Below are 19,364 nucleotides of genomic sequence, written 5' to 3' on the forward strand. Positions count from 1 at the left end.
GGGCTCAGGTGATCCTTCTGCCTTAGCCTTCCAAGTAGCTGGAACCACAGACATGCGCCACCATGCCAGGCTAATTTTTTTATTTATTGTGGAGAGAGGACTCACCAAGACAGAGTAAGAGGGGGCTGACACAGTGCTCAAGCTTGTAATCCTAGCACTTTAGGAGGTTGAGGCGAGAGGATTGCCTGAGCCCAGGGGTTCGAGACCAGCCTAGACAACTTGGTGAGCCCTTGTCTCTACAATAAATCAAAAAGCTGGGCATGGTGGCACACGTCTGTGGTTCCGGCTACTTGGAAGGCTGAGGCAGAAAGATCGCGTGAGCCCAGCAGGTCAAGTCTGCTGTGGCCGTGAGCATGCCACTGCACTCCAGCCTGGGAGACAGAGTGAGACCCTGGCTCAAAAAAAAAAAAAAAAAAAAAGAAAAAGAAAAAAGGAAGATAAATACCCAGTCTTCACTCTGCTATCATCCTCCCATGATGTACCAAGTGTCTAAGCACCTTTCTCCATCCACCCCTTTATTCTTCATCCAAAAATCATGATTTGTTATCTGTTCTGATTTTCCAAAATCTTGGGATATGACTCATTTGATTAAAAAATATATTGTGCAATTAAATGTCTTCCAGCTGTTTGATTCTAACGTAGAATCGCTTCTGGAGAGAGCTCTCTCACCCAGTCTGTCTTCTGGTGAACTCATGGCCACTGAAATTTGATGTCTTGGGTGATCTTATAGGGATCTCAGCCTTAACACCTAAAAGCCCTAAATAAATCGTGCCCTGCTCAAGTGTTCTGTGGCATTGCGCAAGTTTAAAATAGGTAACTGTCCCCCACCCCCCCACGGTTGCCTCACGGACTCAACCCATAAATAGTTCAATGTGACGTGATGAGCCACTACAACCTCGGAGGAGGGATTTGCATTTCCCAACACATGTGTGTCATCCCTGCTAGTAAACAGAATCCAGTCCAGGTCCCTGGCCCCCACCATAATCAGCCTCGTAGGACAGTTGTGCAAATCAGCAGCCTCTTCATGTGGGATGGATGCAAGATAGCCAAACGGTGCTTCACGGGACACGGCATTAGAGCCAGATTTGGGCTAGACCCTGCAAACACATGAAGCAACATTGCTGCCCCAAGCTGGCTAACTCCTAGAGGCCCAGCACATGAGCTAGAAATTGTCTGGTGAGTCTGAGGAGGCATCGTGGTTGTTTTATGCAATTGTTTTTCTGAAATCAAGAGCAGGCTTTTAAAAAACCTACCCACTCCTGGAGTATCGCGTGGCTCTTGTTTCTAACTCTTAGTTGGAATGTGTTGTTTTAGTATCTGAAAGATTTTTAACTGCTACAGTTTAGCTGAACATTGCTTCATAAATTCCTTAGTGGTAACTCAGAAGGAGGACCTTGGGGCATTTTTCCAGATGAATCTGTGCTCTGTGTGTGCATCGCTGCTTAGGCAATTCGTGATCCTAGGGCTCAGTTCGTGCTTTGGATAATGTAACTTCTTTTTCCAAGCTCTTTAACAACGGCAGGACATTTATTGTATTTCTTTGTGTTTGTTTTTGTTTTTTTTGAGTCAGAGTCTCACTCTGTTACCCAGGCTGGAGGGCAGCAGCACACTCACAGCCACTGCAGCCTGGGTTCAGGCGATCCTTCTGCCTCAGCCTTCTAAGTAGCTGAGACCACAGGCATGCGCTATCACGCCTGGCTACTTTTTTGATATACTGTAGAGACGAGGTCTTGCCAAGTTCCCAGGGCTGGTCTCAAACTTGTAGGCTCAGGCCATCCTTTTGCCTCTGCCTCCCAAAGTGCTGAGATGACAGGCATGAGCCTCCGTGCCAAACTTTAATACATTTTGAAGCTAAAAGTCAAGAATTCTTTGGTCTACCAAAGGGCTAAAAGTGTATGGCTGTGTGGCTTTCAAAGGGGTTGAGGAAAGAGCCCCCACCGTCGGTTGTTTGTCTGGCAGGTGAGAGCCATGGCTGTGTGGATCCAGGCCCAGCAACTCCAGGGAGAAGCCCTTCACCAGATGCAGGCGCTGTACGGCCAGCACTTTCCCATCGAGGTGCGGCACTACCTGTCCCAGTGGATCGAGAGCCAAGCCTGGTAGGTCGACAGAGATCTTCGCTGCATCCTGTTTTGTGAAGTGCAAGAATCTTGCAGTTTGATTAGAAAGATATCGTGATAGTGACTTGCAAAGCTGTTTTTAAAAAATGTTTACAGCCGAGCTCGGTGGCTCAGCCTGTAATCCCACGCCTTTGGGAGGCTGAGGTGAGTGGATTTTCTGAGCCCGTGGGTTTGAGACCTGCTTGGGCAGCAAGACCTCATCTCTACAATAAATCAAAAAATCAGCCGGGCGTGGTAGCGCATGCCTGTAATTCCGGCTACTTGGAAGGCTGAGGCGGAAGGATCGCCGGAGCCCAGTAGGTCGGGGCTGCGGTGGCCGGAAGCGGCCACTGCACTCCAGTCTGGGTGACAGAATGAGACTCCAACTCAAAAAAAAAAAATGTTTACATAGGCCGGGCGTGATGGCTCCCGCCTATCAGCACTTTGGGAGGAAGAGGCAAGAGAATTGCCTGAGCTCAGGAGTTCGAGACCAGCCTGGGCAACATGGCGAGACCTCATCTCTACAGTAAATCAAAAAGTTAGCTGAGTGTGGTGGTATATATCTGTGGTTCCAGCTACTTGGAAGGCTGAGGCGGAAGAATTGCCTGAACCTAACAGATCCAGGCTGCGGTGGCTGTGAGTGTGCCACTGCACTCCAGCCTGGGAGACAAAGTGAGACTCTGACTCAAAAAAGAAAAATGGGCCGGGCTCGGTGGCTCAGCCTGTAATCCCACGCCTTTGGGAGGCTGAGGTGAATGGATTGCCTGAGCCCGCGGGTTCGAAACCCGCCTGGGCAGCGAGACCTCATCTCGACAATAAATTAAAAAATCAGCCGGGCGTGGTAGCGCGCGCCTGTAATTCCGGCTACTCGGAAGGCTGAGACGGAAGGATCACTGGAGCCCAGCAGGTCGAGGCTGCGGTGGCCGGGAGTGGCCACTGCACTCCAGTCTGGGTGACAGAGTGAGACTCCAACTCAAAAAAAAAAAAAAGAAAGAAAGAAAAATGGTCCATGAAAAGGTAATGTAACCCCATCTTAGATTCAAGGAGATGGAGTAGCTCTTGTGATTATTAAAGCAGGATTTGTACTGTTGAGTGGTAAACACTGGCTAAAAGCATTTGAATCTTGCTGCTAATGAAAAGTAGACTGGGTGTGGTGGCTCACACCTGTCATCCCAGCACTTTGGGAGGCCCAGGTGGGAGGATTGCTTGAGCCCAGGAGTTCAAGACCAGCTTGGACAACATAGTGAGACTTTGTCACTTCAAAAAATTTAAAAAATTAGCTTATGGTCCCAGCTACTTGGGAGGCAGAAGTGAAAGGATCACCTGAGCCCAGGAGGTGAAGACTGCAGTGAGCTTTTTTTCTTTTTTTTTGAATTAGAGACTTACTCTGTCACCCGGGCTGGAGTGCAGTGGCATGCTCACAGCCACTGCAGCCTCGACCTGGTGGGCTCAGGCAATCCTTCCACTTCAGCCTTCTAAGTAGCTGGAACCACAGGGTGCACACTACCATACTCAGCTGATTTTTTTAATTTATTGTAGAGATGAGGTCTCGCCAAGTTGCCCAGGCTGGTCTTGAAACCCTGGACTCAGGCAATCCTCTCGCCTCCACCTCCCAAAATGTTGGGATTTCAGGCATGAGCCACCTCACCTGGTGATCTTCTATTAAATTTAAACTATCTTACATTTAACAAGTTTGCATCTAACAAAATTAATATTTAATAATAAATAATTTCATGGTAGAGACATTGGTTGTGTCTTTTTGCTTTTGTTTTTGAGTCAGGGTTTCACTCTGTCACCCAGACTGGAGTGCAGTGGCACTATCACAGCTCACCATAGCCTCAGCCTCCTGTGCTTAGGCAATTCTTCCACCTTAGCCTCCTGAGTAGTTGGGACTACAGGTGTGTGCTACCACACCTGGCTAATCTTTTAATTTTTTTGTAGAGACCATGTCTCACTATGTTGCCCAAGTTGATGTTGAACTCCTGGGCTCAAACAATCCTCTCAATTGGACCTTCCAAAGTGCTGGGATTACAGGTATGAGCCACTGTGCCCAGCCTGGTATTTAAAAAAAAAATTTTTTTTTTGAGTTGGAGTTCTCACCCTGTCACCCAGGCTAGATTGCAGTGGCATGCTCAGGGTCTCTGCAGCTTCGACTTGCTGGGCTTAGGTGATCCTTCTGCCTCAGCCTTCCCAATAGTTGGCACTATAGGCATGCGCCACCACGCCTGGCTAATTTTTTGATTTATTGTAGAGATGAGGTCTCACCAAGTTGCCCAGGCTGGTCTCGAACCCTCAGGCTCAGGCAAACCTCTCGCCTCAGCCTCCCAAAGTGCTGGGACTATAGGCATGAGCCACCACACCTGGCCTATTTTAAAATTTATGTTTATTTTATATGTACATATAAAGACTAAAAGAAAACGCACCAGAATATTAATAATTACATGTTGGTGGTAGACTTAACTAGCATTTTAATTTTTATTTATTTTCCAAGTTACTGATTACCTACTGGGAGGAGGTGGAGGTGTTTCCATGCCTCTTAGAAACAGTACAGTGTAGGCGGCGGACACACCGCTTCTTCATTGATACTCTGGTTCCACCCAGGCAGCAGGTCAGGCGCAGCTCGGGCCTGGGAGTTTGGATTTGACCGCAGTGGCCACTGACCAGACATGTTCACTGGCTATTTGAACCTCCGCTCCCCAGGCCTCCTTTTTGACAACCTCCTCCTCCCCACTTAGGCTTCCTCTTTGACTCCCCTCCCAGGAGAATTCAGCCTCGCTGTCCTCCATTTGGCAAGGGCCATCTGTCCATTCTTGACGTTGCTCTAGAATAACTGCAATCTCGTGTTAGATTTCTGTTCAGAAACCAGAGAGTGCCGAGGAAAGGCAATCTTCTGGGCAATTAGAAACATCTCAGCTCTATGTAATTAAGGGAGAAAGAAAGGACTAAAGTGGAGACGGCTGTCTGTGTCCTCTTCACTGCCTTCCGCTCCCTCTTCATCCTCTTTTCTGTCTTTCTGATTTGGAGGATTCAGAACATTAGTAGGAAGTTTATGTTCATACAGAATTTCACCTTGTGGATTTCCCATGCCATCTTCTTACTAAATGAGAGTTAAAAGGCTTGTGTTGATATTAAGGAAAACCAGGATTTTATTTAGTTTTGGTTTTCTTCAGAATATACAGACTTTCATTTATAAAATATTCAGTTCTTGATTGTTCACTAAGAGGATTATGGTGTCAAGTGCAGAGCCAGTACTTGACCAAGAGTCTTGCCAAGACAGGACCCTCTCCTAGTGGGTTCCCCAAACCAGGAACACTGCAGGTGGGTGGGGGACGGGGGGCTGTCCACGCTCCCTCCTGGCTCTGATTTCATGCCTGGAGCATACATATACAGAGCTGACTCGCATTCCTGCCTTCTCAGGGTGCAGGCTTGGGGGTCCTCTCTGATGAAGCACGGCAACCGTGTTTGGGTACCCCTGTTTGTACCTTGCACTGAGCTCAGTTGCTGACTAACTGCCAGCGTTTAGGGGTGATAGAGCTCTTAGCTCCCACTGTCTTGCTTGGCTGCAGACCCGCTTAGCAGTCACTGAATGCTGTTTCAGCCTGACAGCTGTTTGGTTTCTTCAGTGAGCGAAGGAATTGAATACCTCCAAGTGTCCATCGTTGCCTGTGTTGTGGGAAAAAAGGAAGGAAGAAGGAAAGAAAGGAGGAAGGGAGGGAGAGTGTCCAGCCTCTGGCCCCAGTTCCATGGCTCTGTATTGATATAGGTCTGTAGAGTGGCTTCTCTTGTTCGCTAGGAAGATTGGCATGGCCTGCAGACCCCAGATCTGCAACCAGTGATGTAAGTGTCTGACTTGTACAGATTTTTGAAGGCACTTTCTCCCGGTTTTTTTGTTTTTGTTTTTTTGAGTTAGAATCTTACTCTGTCGCCCAGGTTGAAGTGCAGTGGCACGCTCACGGCCACCGCAGCCTCGACCTTTTAGACCCAGGCAATCCTTCCACCTCAGCCTTCCAGATAGCCAGAACTACAGGCGTGCACTACCACACCTGGCTAGTTTTTTGATTTATTATAGAAAGGAGATCTCGCCAAGTTGCCCAGGCTGTTCTCGAACCCATGGACTCAGGCAATCCCCTCACCTCGGCCTCCCAAAGCACTGGGATTACAGGGTTAAGCCACAGTGCCTGGCCAGGACGTTGTTTAAAAAGCAAAAAGCCAGAAATGAAAAGAGACTGTGCAATCCAGATAAGGCAAGGAGTTTATGGATCGATGAATGCAGGCATTTAGTCCATGGCTGTCAGGCTTTCTTAAAATTTGCAGTGTGCGTTAAAAAGAAAGCACTTTGAGCCGGGCTCCGTGGCTCAGCCTGTAATCCCGCGCCTGTGGGAGGCTGAGGTGAGTGGATTGCCTGAGCCCGCGGGTTCGAGACCTGCCTGGGCAACTTGGGAAGACCTCATCTCTACAATAAATCAAAAATTAGCCGCGCCTGGTAGCGCGCACCTGTAGTTCCAGCTGCTTCGAAGGCTGAGGCGGAAGGATCACCAGATCCCAGCGGGTCGAGGCTGCGGTGGCCGGGAGTGGCCACTGCACTCCAGTCTGGGCGACAGAGTGAGACTCCAACTCAAAAAAAAAAAAGAAAGCACTTTAGCCAGGCATGGTGGCTCACACCTCTAATCCCAGCACTTTGGAAGGTGGAAGTGAGAGAATTATCTGAGCTCAGGGTTTGAGACCAGCCTGGGCAACTTGGGAAAACCTCATCACTACAATAAATCAAAAAAGTAGCCAGGTGTGGTAGCACAGACTGTGGTTCCAATTACTTGGCAGGCTGAGGTGGAAAGATCACCTAAGCAGGTCAAGGCCATAGAGGCCGTGAGTGTGCCATTGCACTCCAGCCTGGGCAACAGAGTGAGACTCCAACTCAAAAATAAATAAAAAAGAAAGTGCTTTGGTCAAAGAAACAGTGTGGTATGCGGAGGCTGCGTTTCCCCCGGCTCACATGCATATGTGTATACAGATTGTGTAATTTTTTTCCCCTAGGGACTCAATAGATCTTGATAATCCACAGGAGAACATTAAGGCCACCCAGCTCCTGGAGGGCCTGGTGCAGGAGCTGCAGAAGAAGGCGGAGCATCAGGTGGGGGAAGATGGGTTTCTGCTGAAGATCAAGCTGGGGCACTACGCCAAGCAGCTGCAGGTGGGTGTGGCCTGGGCTGCCAGCCCCTTCCCGGGCAACCCCCACTCAGGCTTCCTGCAAGATGCCTTTCTCTCCTTCAGCCCAGCACTACCGAGTTTCACTCAGGTGTGAGGGGCTTACTGCTTGGTGGTGGTCTTTTTTAAACTTTGCATTAGAAAGTCATTTCAAACTTCTCGAAACTTGCACGGGTGATACAGTCCTCACAGATGCCCAGGTTCCCCTGTTGCTGACACTTGCTTTGTGGAACTCTCCTTGCTCTCTCTCTCCACACGCACACATACACGCACACACATGCAGACGTACATTCACACACTTACACATGGCAAACATGCACACACATTTTTCATTCAAGAGTAAGTTTTATATGGCATGCCCCTGCGCCCCAAAGACCTCAGCATGCATTTTCTAAGAATGTGAACTTTTTCTTGAGTGGTTTTGTACATTATCAGCTTCAGTAGATGACCGTTGACATGATGCTTTCAGATACTCTCCTGCGTTTCCATCTTGTCAACTGCCTCCATAGTGACCTTCAGGGCCATTTCCCCTCAGTCCAGAGTCCAGTCATCGGTCATATGTTGCATGTCGCTGCCATCCCTCCTTCAATCCCAAAACCATTTTTGCAGTCTTACTTTGTCTTTCATTACATTGACGTTTTAAAGTAGCTCATAGGCCCCCTACTTTTTCAAGAGAAGATAGTCCTCCTTTGAGGTTTATGTTTCCTCAAGACTAGGCTCATGTTGCACTCTGCCTTTTAGATGCATCCAGGCCTCCCTGTCCATGGTTCCCACCCATGGATTCCACTGACCAGGGATCAGAAATATTCAGGAAAAAAAAAAAAAGTAACAATCAACAAGTCAAAAGTATAAATAAAAAGCAATACAAGATCGGGCACAGTGGCTCAAACCTGTAATCCCAGCACTTTGGGAGGCCAAGGCGAGAGGATTACTTGAGCTCAGGGATTCAAGACCAGCCTGGGAAACTTGGTAAGAATTTGTCTCTACAATAAATGAAAAAATAAGCCAGTCATGGTAGCGTGCACCTGTAGTTCCAGCTACTTGGAAGACTGAGGCGGAAGGATCGCTGGAGCCCAGCAGGTCGAGGCTGCGGTGCCCGTGAGCGTGCCACTGTACTCCAGCCTGGTCGACAGAGTGAGACTCCATCTCAAAAAAAAAACAATACAACCCGACGACTATTTACATAGCATTTACTTTGTGTTAGGTATTGTAATCTAGAGATGATGTAACACGTACGGGCGGATGTACCTAGGCTTGATACAGAATGACACTATTGTGTAGAAGGGACTTGGGCACCCATGGACTCTGGTGTCCAAGGGGTCTTGGAAATGGTCCCCCGCTATTACCGAGGGATGACTATGACGTTGATCTTCCTTAGGGTGTCACATCCGGCGACACACAGTGTTCATCTTCTCCTCAGTGGCAGTCATTTTGATCAGCCAGCCAGGTTGTGTCCACTTTCTCCTCTGGCATGGCCTTTGTTTTTGTGTTTTTGTTGTTGTTTTGAGTTGGACTCTCACTCTGTCACCCAGGCTGGAGTGCAGTGGCACACTCACAGCCACCTTAGCCTCGACCTGCTGGTCTTAGACAATCCTTCTGCCTCAGCCTTCCAAGTAACTGGAACTACAGACATACGCCACCACACCTAATTTTTGTGTGTGTGATTTATTGTAGAGATGAGGTCTCACCAAGTTGCCCAGGCTGATCTCAAACTCCCGGGCTCAGACAACCTTCTCGCCTCGGCCTCCCAAAGTGCTGAAATTACAGGCTGAGCCACCACGCCTGGCTTGGCGTGGCCTTTGTAAAACATATTTACCCTGTCTCCAAGAATGTTACCCGAGGTCTCTGGGAAAATTAAGATACAAGAAATAAAACTCTCTCGCCATTCTCTGTAATTGGTTGTCTCTGATATGCTTTCCTGTTCCCACTGGTGTTGGAAGAGCAGTGGATCCTGTGATTCTGCCTTCGTGTCCCCAGGAGTCTCCATCATGAGGCTCCCTGTCCTGAGGCAGGGATAGGCCCCATGGTGCAGATGGAACGAAGGGATATCTGCTCTCGGCCTCTTACAGAACACATACAACCGCTGCCCCATGGAGCTGGTCCGCTGCATCCGCCACATCTTGTACAACGAACAGAGGCTGGTTCAAGAAGCCAACAATGTGAGTGTCCCGTGGGAGCGGGGAGGGGAGTCAGGAGGCCCTTTCTTACCCACCCCTCTCCGGACCCTGCCTTGTCAAGGGGACTTAGTGTACATCTGTCGGTGGCTCTTTATTAATTAATGTATTTTTTTAGTCAAGATCTCACTGTCACCGAGGCTGGTATGCAGTGGCATGATCACGATCATCACGGCTCACAGCAGCCTTGACCTTCCGGGCTCAGGCAGTCTTTCCATCTCAGCCCCTGAGTAGCTGGGACTACAGACACATGCCACCACGCTCAGCTCATCTTTTTATTTTTTGTAACAACGGGGTCTCGATGTATTGCCTAGGCTGATCTTGGGCTCAATTGACTTTCCCACCTCAGCCTCCCAAAGTGTTGGGATTACAGGTGTGAGCCACCCCACCCGGATTATTGGTGTCTCTTTAAAGAAAGCATTGTCCTAAGGGACACAAAATGATTAGAAGACATGGTTCTGATCTTAAATGATTTATGACCTTGACAAGATTACAGCCACAAAGCAGTGTCAGGGAGTGCGTGTGACCCCAGCTGAATCATTGTGTAGGCACACTCATACTCAGGGGAGGTGACTCAGGAGAGACTTCTACGTAGCCCCTGAGCCAGGTGTGGAAGTACGCAGACCAGGTCACTTACATGGCTGAAGCTCAGAGACCTGGTTAAGACCACCCCCATAACTTTTTTTTTTTTTTTTGAGTTGGAGTCTTACTCTGACGCCCAGACTGGAGTTCGGGGGCCGTTCCCGGCCACTGCAGCCTCGACCTGCCGGGCTCCAGCGATCCTTCCGCCTCAGCCTTCCGAGTAGCCAGAATTACAGGCGCGCACTACCATGCTCGGCTGATTTTTTTATTTTATTGTAGAGATAAGGTCTCGCCTGCCCAGGCGGGTCTCAAACCCACGGGTTCAGGCAATCCACTCACCTCAACCTCCCAAAGGTGCAGGATTACAGGCTGAGCCACCGAGCCCGGCTAACCCCCATAACTTTTCATCTGGGAGGCTTCAGGATCCCTGTGAGAGGTTTGACTTCTTCCATGGTGGAAGCCAATTATTCTATCATAGGAAGGTTTTGAGTAGAGCATAGGCGAGGTATCCCCAATAGGCACTCCCTGCTGCATCCTCAGCACTGAGCATAGTCTGCAGCATTGGGTTGGTGAATGGAGGTCAAATGAAAGATCATCGTTGCTAGTAGAAAAGCCCAGGTGACTCTCAGAACAGGTTGAGTTCTAGTCTCCCTGGAGGGAATTTGATGGGCCCTGTTTGGGGCACTTTGGCAGAGGCCAGGCATGGGATAGAAGTTTCTGCTGCACTTTATGAAGGTGCCGTGACCCATCAGGCCACGTGTTTCCACTTGTCCACATTTCATTTCTCACAGATGACATTTGGTGTTCCTTCCAACTCAGCTTCTGGGGTCTTAGCCCGGTTGTAGGAGCTTAGAAGCTTTTTCCCTAGGGACTAACGTCCGGGCTCCTCCCCACTGCCCTGCACTCTCTCCCAATCTGTCCCCAGGGCAGCTCTCCATCCGGAAACCTGGCCGACGCCATGTCCCAGAAGCACCTTCAGATCAACCAGACGTTCGAGGAGCTGCGGCTGGTCACGCAGGACACGGAGAATGAGCTGAAGAAGTTGCAGCAGACCCAGGAGTACTTCATCATCCAGTACCAGGAGAGCCTGAGGATCCAAGGTGAGGGCAGACAGGGTGGTCTGCTGGGCGTGAGGACTGGCAGGCAGCTCGGGTCTGATGAGAAGAGAACCTGGTTTTCCTGCCGAGGCAGCTACCTTTCTCTGAGTAGCAGGGAATCATTGCGTGGAAGTCAGTGCTGGGAGGACGAGACTTGAAAATGTGGGAAGATATAGCACCTGCCCTGGAGTGTGGGGTCCCACTCAGGCCTCCCACGCCAGGGACTCCTGGGCTGTCAGGGAAGATACTTTCTCCTTTGGGAGCTCACAGTCTAAATAAACTGCAACAGTTGTAATACTTTGGCATACAGCAGTATTTTATAAATGTAGCTTTAAATGATATATAGAAGTTATATAACTACATGTCTAAGAAAACCTCTCTAAACCGGGAGCAGTGGTACATGCCTATAATCCCAGCCACTCAGGAGGCTGCAGCAGGAGGATCACTTGAGGCCAGGAATTGGAGACCAGCCTGGGTAACAGAGTGAGACCCCCATCTCTAAGGTTGGGTGGGGAGACCTTTTTAAGCAGAGACAGTATAAGGGCCAAGAGGCCAGTATTTGTGGTGACTGACTGTTAACATTCTGTGGAGTTATTCAGGGGGTCCTCCTGGGACAGAGCACACTCATGCACCTCGGTCAACCCCTGCAGACACAGCTCTCATACCTGGCATAAATCATGCTTGGTTCTTGGGGTGCAGACACTTCAGTCAGTCTTAAGACTGGGGAGCCCCAGGAGCGCCCCCTGGTGACTCTGTAGCAACTTGGCAGTTTGCACTGACCTGGCTTCCCCTCTCTCCTTAGTGCTCAGAATCGCAGCAAAGCCTTGACGCCACCAACCCATACAAACACACATGCATGCACAGTACAAGCTCCTCTGATACCCGCGTACAGGTGCTATCTAATAACCAGAATGAGTTATGCATTTACTCTCCATCTTCCCCAATGGACTATATATCTTGGGGAAGGGGCTGTATTTTATCTCTGTACCCAAGGCCAACACAATGCCTGAAACATCACAGGTATTGAGTAAATGTGGGCAGGATGATTCCAGCATGTCTTCCTCCCCTTTGAATCCACCCCAGATGAACCCAAGAAGGAGGGCAGCCCCTTCTGAGAGTGGGAACAGGAGACTTAAGCTGTTGTTTCTACCCAAGTCCTGGGACTGGTGACAGTATTTCCGACCCTGTGCCTGGGTTTTCTGTTTCCTGGGCCCGGTGATGGGCTCGATGTGGATGCAGGTGGGCTCGTGCCCTCCTGGGTGTCTCTTCCATCTCCTTTCTCGCAGCACCCTGAGAAGCAAAGATGCGGGTCTGGGTGTGCGGGGCGGGCTCAGCTCCCTCCGCTGGAGCAGGGCAGCTGCCTCGTGCCCTCTTGGTCTTCTCAGAAGCTCCTGCACGTTTCCAGGAGCGACCTGGCGGGCCCTGGCCCAGGGAGGCTGGGCCAGGTGCAGGTCTCATCCCTGCCCTCCCAGTGGGTGGCCAGGGCCCCCGAGGTGGCCATGCAGAACCCTCTGGTCAGTTCCATCCTGGAAGACACTCTTCCTGCTCGTCCCCCCGCGATGAGGTTGGAGGCGTCATTCTCAATCCTGGTTCGGTGTTTTTCCTGGCCATCTGGAGTGGCTTTTTTCTGTCCCAGTGTGTGCGTTCCATGGGATGGGATGAGGCAGACGTGACCTCAGGAGCCAGCCAGGAACTTGACTGAGACATGCTGGTGTGCACGCCCTTCTGACCCAGCCCGAGCTGGGCCCAGGGTGTGGGAAGGTGCCGGAAGGAGGGATCATCCCGGCACACGGGGCTGGTCATCGTGGGGTCTGCAGGCAGCAGAGGGTCTGCAGGTGGCTGTACCAGTGGAGATGCTTGACTTCTCAGGTGGGCTCTGGACCCAGTCATCCCAGTGTCCCTCCCATTCCCTGTTTTTTTTTTTTTTGTTTGTTTTTTTAAGCGGGATTTATTGAGAGGACAGAAAAGCTACCACAGTGGGAGGGGACCCGAGGGGTTGCCCCCTTCCGTTTTTTAGGTGTCGAGTGCTGGGAAAGCCAGCGAGGCCTGCTCACCCCAGCCTTGCAAAGATGCGATTCCTGAGCTGCTGTGGGGAGCGGCGGCCTTCCCTCCCACAACAGTCTCGCCAGTTCCGTGTCCCCAGTGGGCCCGGGACCCTGTCTTTCCTGTCTGTCTGTCCTCCTGACTGGTCGGCTGGGCTCCCAGGACCCAACCTGGATGAACACGACAGGCTCCTGAGGCCCTGCCATGGGAGGGAGGGGCCGACGGCAGCTCGTTCCTGTCACCCTTTGTTCCTGTCCTGTGCCCCTTTAAGGACCCGTCGTCACAGAGCTTACCCACGCCAGGCACCTCCTGAGTATTTCCCATGTTGTCATGTGTTTACGCTGTTCAGAAACCCGCCCAGGCAGGTGCCAGGATTCTCCCATCTTACACGTGGGGAAACCAAGGCACGGGAGACTACAGTGACTTGCTCAGGTTCACCAGCTAGTAACGGTCATGGCACACTTCTACGCTGGGCAGCCTGGTGCCATGCGGGGCTGAGAGGGGCCTGGCACTTCGTGGGGGCCGGCTGCAGGAGATGGAGGCCGGGCTCCTCAGCTGCACCCCGTACCCGGCTCCCCTGAGGGGATGCTCAGAGGCAGGAGGCCCATGGTCAGGGCCCAGAGGCTGTCTTCTGGGGCACCTGTTCATCTTGACCCCGGGCTGTTCGAGCCTGACACGCCCTTGGCGGGCCATCTCTCCCTGAGCTTTTGCCCAGCACAGTGGGTGACTCCTCTGGGCCTTCTGCTGGGCATTTGGAGGTGACGGTCGTGGTACCCTGTCCTCTCTAGCTCAGTTGGCCCAGCTGGGCCAGCTGAGCCCCCAGGAGCGCCTGAGTCGGGAACCAGCCCTCCAGCAGAAGCAGGTAGCCCTGGAGGCCTGGCTGCAGCGCGAGGCCCAGACGCTGCAGCAGTACCGCGTGGTAAGTGGGTCCCGGGTCCTCACCCCAGGCGTGAGCCACTCCCTGAGTCCTGGGGCCAGCGGGGCAGGGATGGAGCCGGGACCAGACAGGCCCTGGGAGAGGAGGCAGAGGCTGCCTTCCTGGCCATCTTGAGTCTCAGCAGCCAGGGGAGGGAGCAGCCCACCGGCCCTGCAGGGTTGCTGGAGACCAGCAGGTCCACCCTCCTGCCCCCCTCAGGAGCTGGCAGAGAAGCACCAGAAGACCTTGCAACTGCTGCGAAAGCAGCAGACCATCATCCTGGACGATGAGCTGATCCAGTGGAAGCGGCGGCAGCAACTGGCAGGGAATGGCGGGCCCCCCGAGGGCAGCCTGGACGTGCTTCAGTCCTGGTAAGGCGTGGGCGGCAGGCAGGGCCTGTGCAGCGGACTTTCTGTCCTGGGCCAGCTCTTTTTTTTTTTTTGAGTTGGAGTCTCACTCTGCCACCCAGGCTGGAGTGCAATGGCATGCTCACGGCCACCACAGCCTCAGCCTGATGTGCTCAGGCAATCCTTCCACTTCTGTTTCCAAGTAGCTGCAGCTGCAACTACAGACATGCACCACCACGGCTGGCTAGTTTTTTTATTTATTGTAGAGATGAGGTCTTGCCATGTTGCCCAGGCTGGTCTCAAACCCATGGGCTCGAACAATTCTCTTACCTCAGCCTCCCAAAGTGCTGGGATTATAGGCATGAGCCACTGTGCCTGGCCTGGGCCGGCTCTTATATCACCAGTGGGCCTGGTCGTGGTTCAGACTGCAATCCCCAGAGTGGCCACCTCCCCCAGGAAGGGAGTCACTCTCCTGGGGAATAGGGTAGGGCCTGAGTGTGCAGAGTGACATCCAGGCTGGTTGGGCCTGAGTTGGGGTTCCCCCATGTGTGTTCCTATTCTTCTGGAAGGTGGGGCCTCTGCTCTGTACCCGGGACAGGAGGTGGGAAGAACCCAGAGTCTTGTCTGGCGAGGCCTTGCTAGAGGCGAGCGGAACTGGTCTTGCGGTTAGACTCTGGCCTAGGGTGTGGGAAGTCGTTGTCCTCCTGGTCCCTGGGCCCCGCAGGTGCGAGAAGCTGGCCGAGATCATCTGGCAGAACCGGCAGCAGATCCGCAGGGCCGAGCACCTGTGCCAGCAGCTGCCCATCCCCGGTCCCGTGGAGGAGATGCTGGCTGAGGTCAACGCCACCATCACAGACATCATTTCTGCCCTGGTGACCAGGTAACCGCTGCCCTGGCCACACCCAGGGGGCGGGGCAGCTCAACATGGTGGGCACCTGGGAGGAGCGAGTGTTTTGGGGTTCCGCGTCTGCCCTCATATCTTTGCCTCAGGCCCCGTCCAGGTGCTGGGGCCGCTGGACCGCCCTGAGCCAGCTTTGTCGCACACTGCAGGAGCTGCCCTGGTGCCCTCAGCCAGGCCAGCTGCTGTATCCACTCTCCCTCCCCAGCGTCTCCCCGACTTTCGTGGCCTCCTGGGTTGGAGGCCATGCCCAGACTCTCCCTCCCCTGCTGGGCCTGTGGGAGGCAGCCTCTCTGCCCCAGGGACCCGGAGCCCTCCCCGAGCAGCATCTCAGGCCTGTCTGGTCCCTCTGTCCCCGCAGCACGTTCATCATCGAGAAGCAGCCCCCTCAGGTCCTGAAGACCCAGACCAAGTTTGCGGCCACCGTGCGCCTTCTGGTGGGCGGGAAGCTGAACGTGCACATGAACCCCCCGCAGGTGAAGGCCACCATCATCAGCGAGCAGCAGGCCAAGTCCCTGCTCAAGAACGAGAACACCCGCAAGTAATTGCCCCGCCCCTTCCTTTCCCTACTGCTGGCTTGAGTCCTGGCAGTAGGAGGAAGCATCCTATTCCTCATTCCAGCCTTTTCTGGTCTCAAGGGATCTTAAGGGGTTCTTCCATGCACTACCTGCCATAAAGATGCTGTTACCTTGTTTCATTTAGTTGGGATGTATCTGAGAAAATGACTTGTCATCTTATATGGCTGGCACTCCCCCTGAGTGACATGCATTTCTAGCAGACGTCTTTGTCCCCTCCTACCCACACGAGTCCTTTCTCCCATGTCTGGTCCTGGCATGGTGTCGAGCTGGGCTCTGTCTTTGCAGCGAGTGCAGTGGTGAGATTCTGAACAACTGCTGCGTGATGGAGTATCACCAGGCCACCGGCACCCTCAGCGCCCACTTCAGGAACATGGTGAGGGGAGAGAAACAGGGGACTCGTCCTGGTCCTTCAAGGGGAACAACTCCTATCTGATGTCTCATCTCATGTTTCTCCTCTGCAGTCCCTAAAACGAATCAAGAGGTCTGACCGTCGTGGGGCAGAGTCAGTGACAGAAGAAAAGTTTACAATCCTGTTTGAGTCACAGTTCAGTGTTGGTGGAAATGAGCTGGTTTTTCAAGTCAAGGTAAAGCCATACCTGCTCTGTGTGTGTGTGTGTGTGTGTTGTGCACTCTGTCACAAAGGAGCTGTTTTTATCATGTAGCATCTTTCTGACTATTGAGAAACAGAAAACAGGGTGACCTCATCCTCAGAACTCTATCTCTTAGATTCTCATAAGGCACGAACAAACAGTGACAAACTGAAATAGCCAGAGGGATGGGTGAAAACGAGGATCATTTCTCAGGGTGATTTTGAGAAAAGGTTATAGTCAGTTTCAAACATTGCTTACTTGTGTTTATTTTTCCCAGAAATGTCTCCAGCCACTTTCTCTTTTTCTCTTGTTCTCCTTGTAATTCTGAAAAACTTACTTCAACCTTCAGAAATACCTCAACAATACTGCCTGCAAAATATTTAAAATCTCTAAGATTGTACCAGTGTGGAAAGTCGTTTCATTCTAGGAGGGATTCGTACTTGTGTCTGATGGTGAAAGTTAAACCTGGAAGACGAAAGTGTTGACGGGGAAGAACTTGTGCCTATGGGCACTCAGTCCTTCTTTCCCATGTCTTTTTAGACCCTGTCCCTGCCTGTGGTGGTGATTGTTCATGGCAGCCAGGACAACAACGCAACAGCTACTGTTCTCTGGGACAACGCTTTCGCAGAGCCTGTGAGTGGATTCCTGGCATGTGGGTCTCAAGGTCAATGCTGGCATCACAAACCTCTTCCATGTATTATCCCCAAAAAAGTATAGGTAAAAATGACATTTTCCACAGCAGAGGCAGAATAGAAAGAGCATGGAGAGTAGAAAGGGCCCAGGCTTGACTGAGGCCAGGTCTTGAGTCCAGGTGTGGCCAATTCCTCACCTGTGACCTCAGAAAGTTCACTGTACCTCTCTGAGCCTGGGTTTCCAGCAAATGTTTGCAGCATAGGGATCGTGATGGTGTTGATAGGAAGACTGAATTAAATAACAGAAAATGCTTGTTGTGGAGTCAATACTTGATAAATGTTCTTTTGAATCCTGAAACCAGGAGTGGAATCGGGGCTCTTGAGAGGTCACTGGGGCTGAGAATGTGTCCTCTCCCTGCCATAGTGTCAGTGTCTTTTGCAGACTAGAGATTCTATGATTCATTCCAGGTCTCTTGTGAAGATGAGATGCTTGTTCTCAAGGAACAGATAAAATTTTATGAACTTAGCACCCGAGTATTCTCTGAGTCCACTAGCACTCAGGGCATACTGAGCATTTTCAGAACATTTCTATAGACCAAGGCCTGTGTGCTGCACATTCCAAGAGAGATGAGCTCATTGTAGCATGATAAAAGGGTGGCATTCGTTAGGACATAGAAGCATATTTCTCTCTATGGTCATCGTGAGCAGTCTTAACATTCCTAGCCATCCTCTCTAGAGAACAATATTTTGCTGCAAAGGTGAGATTTTTTTTTTTTTTTTTGAGTCAGAATCTCACTCTGTCACCCCGGCTGGAGTGCTGTGGCATACTCACGGCCATCACAGTCTTGACTTGCTGGGCTCAGACAATCCTTCAGCCTCAGCCTTCCAAGTAGCTGGAACTACAGGCGTGCGCCACCATGCCTGGCTAATTATTTGATTAATTATAGAGGTGAGGTCTCTCCAAGTTGCCCAGGGTGGTCTCGAACCACTGGACTCAGGCAATCCTCTCATCTCAGCCTCCCAAAGTGCTGGAATTATAGGCTTGAGCCACCAGGCCTGGCCAAAATCTCCACTCTTTCATACTAAGTTGTTTCACATTGAGCTGGATGTTCTTGGCAAGAGTCAAGGGCGGCAAGTATTACACTTGTTTACAGATACACTCGCACGTGTACACACACAGACATACATTCATTCTCTCGCTGTACTTAAAGTGCCAGGCTTTTAGATCTGAATCCCCAAGGAGCTTACAGTAGAGGAGCCAGACCTTGGTGATGTTTTGTTTTCGTGGCTATTAGGGCACAGGGCTGGACTGTGGATTCACAGCTCGTGTTCAGAGCAGCATGAATAGCATCTGGCTACCTTCTAGTGAACTTGGCCAACCTACCTACCCCCAGAACAGTCTGCATTTACCCTCGGGCTCTGCACGACAGATGGTTGTGATCTCTTCCAGCCGTGATGTTCTCCTTTCGTGGCTGGAGGAATTGCATCATGCAACTGTTGTCTCCTAAACCTCTGACTTCTCGCCCTCGCAGGGCAGGGTGCCATTTGCCGTGCCTGACAAAGTGCTGTGGCCGCAGCTGTGCGAAGCGCTCAACATGAAGTTCAAGGCCGAAGTGCAGAGCAACCGCGGCCTGACCAAGGAGAACCTCGTGTTCCTGGCGCAGAAGCTGTTCAACAACAACAGCGGCCACCTGGAGGACTACAGCGGCATGTCCGTGTCCTGGGCCCAGTTCAACAGGGTGAGGGCTCACCGCCTGTGGCCGGGAGAGAGTCCCTCCAAGAGTCGCCCCACCTGGGCCTTGTTCTGTAACAAGTTGGCCAACACTTTTGCTGGTAGTCAGAGGAGACTGGATAGGAGAAGCAGGAGGTCTCAACGGTCTATGTGCCATTGCAGGAAAGCCCCTGCCTTCCAGTAGAATCAGGTGACTGTGTTTCACAGATCACCCCTGGGGCAGCTCTGGGATAAAGCCCTCTCTGTGGCCTTACAGTGATCAAATTCAGTTCAAGTTTACCAGCTAGCCGGGCATCTCGTTAAAAGGCAGTTGTGAGCCGGGCTCGGTGGCTCAGCCTGTAATTCCGCGCCTTTGGGAGGCTGAGGTGAGTGGATTGCCTGAGCCTGCGGGTTCAAGACCCACCTGGGCGGCGAGACCATCTCTACAATAAATCAGAAAATCAGCCGGGCGTGGTAGCACATACCTGTAATTCCGGC

General features: G+C 51.6%; 1 protein-coding gene across 4 annotated transcripts in view; it reads left to right on the forward strand.

Annotated features, from left to right (window-relative positions):
* The first annotated feature begins 1,964 nt into the window (after positions 1-1,964).
* LOC103276756 (signal transducer and activator of transcription 5B) overlaps positions 1,965-19,364 on the forward strand; it is a 26,463-nt gene continuing 9,063 nt past the window's right edge. The window contains exons 1-12 of one of the 4 annotated variants that reach the window (XM_008074192.2): positions 1,965-2,096; positions 7,128-7,284; positions 9,368-9,457; positions 10,980-11,154; positions 13,983-14,113; positions 14,330-14,481; positions 15,182-15,337; positions 15,717-15,896; positions 16,219-16,306; positions 16,395-16,517; positions 17,064-17,156; positions 18,688-18,894. In XM_008074192.2, coding sequence (XP_008072383.1) covers positions 1,969-2,096; positions 7,128-7,284; positions 9,368-9,457; positions 10,980-11,154; positions 13,983-14,113; positions 14,330-14,481; positions 15,182-15,337; positions 15,717-15,896; positions 16,219-16,306; positions 16,395-16,517; positions 17,064-17,156; positions 18,688-18,894 — 1,680 coding nt within the window. In that variant the 5' untranslated portion in view covers positions 1,965-1,968. The remainder of the gene's footprint in view (positions 2,097-7,127; positions 7,285-9,367; positions 9,458-10,979; positions 11,155-13,982; positions 14,114-14,329; positions 14,482-15,181; positions 15,338-15,716; positions 15,897-16,218; positions 16,307-16,394; positions 16,518-17,063; positions 17,157-18,687; positions 18,895-19,364) is intronic. The other 3 variants (XM_021707063.1, XM_021707065.1, XM_021707064.1) reach the window with 3 other exon arrangements.

Source organism: Carlito syrichta, unplaced genomic scaffold, assembly GCF_000164805.1.
Source record: "Carlito syrichta isolate Samal-C Ts95f unplaced genomic scaffold, Tarsius_syrichta-2.0.1 Scaffold316365, whole genome shotgun sequence".
NCBI classification, from domain to species: Eukaryota; Metazoa; Chordata; class Mammalia; order Primates; family Tarsiidae; genus Carlito; species Carlito syrichta.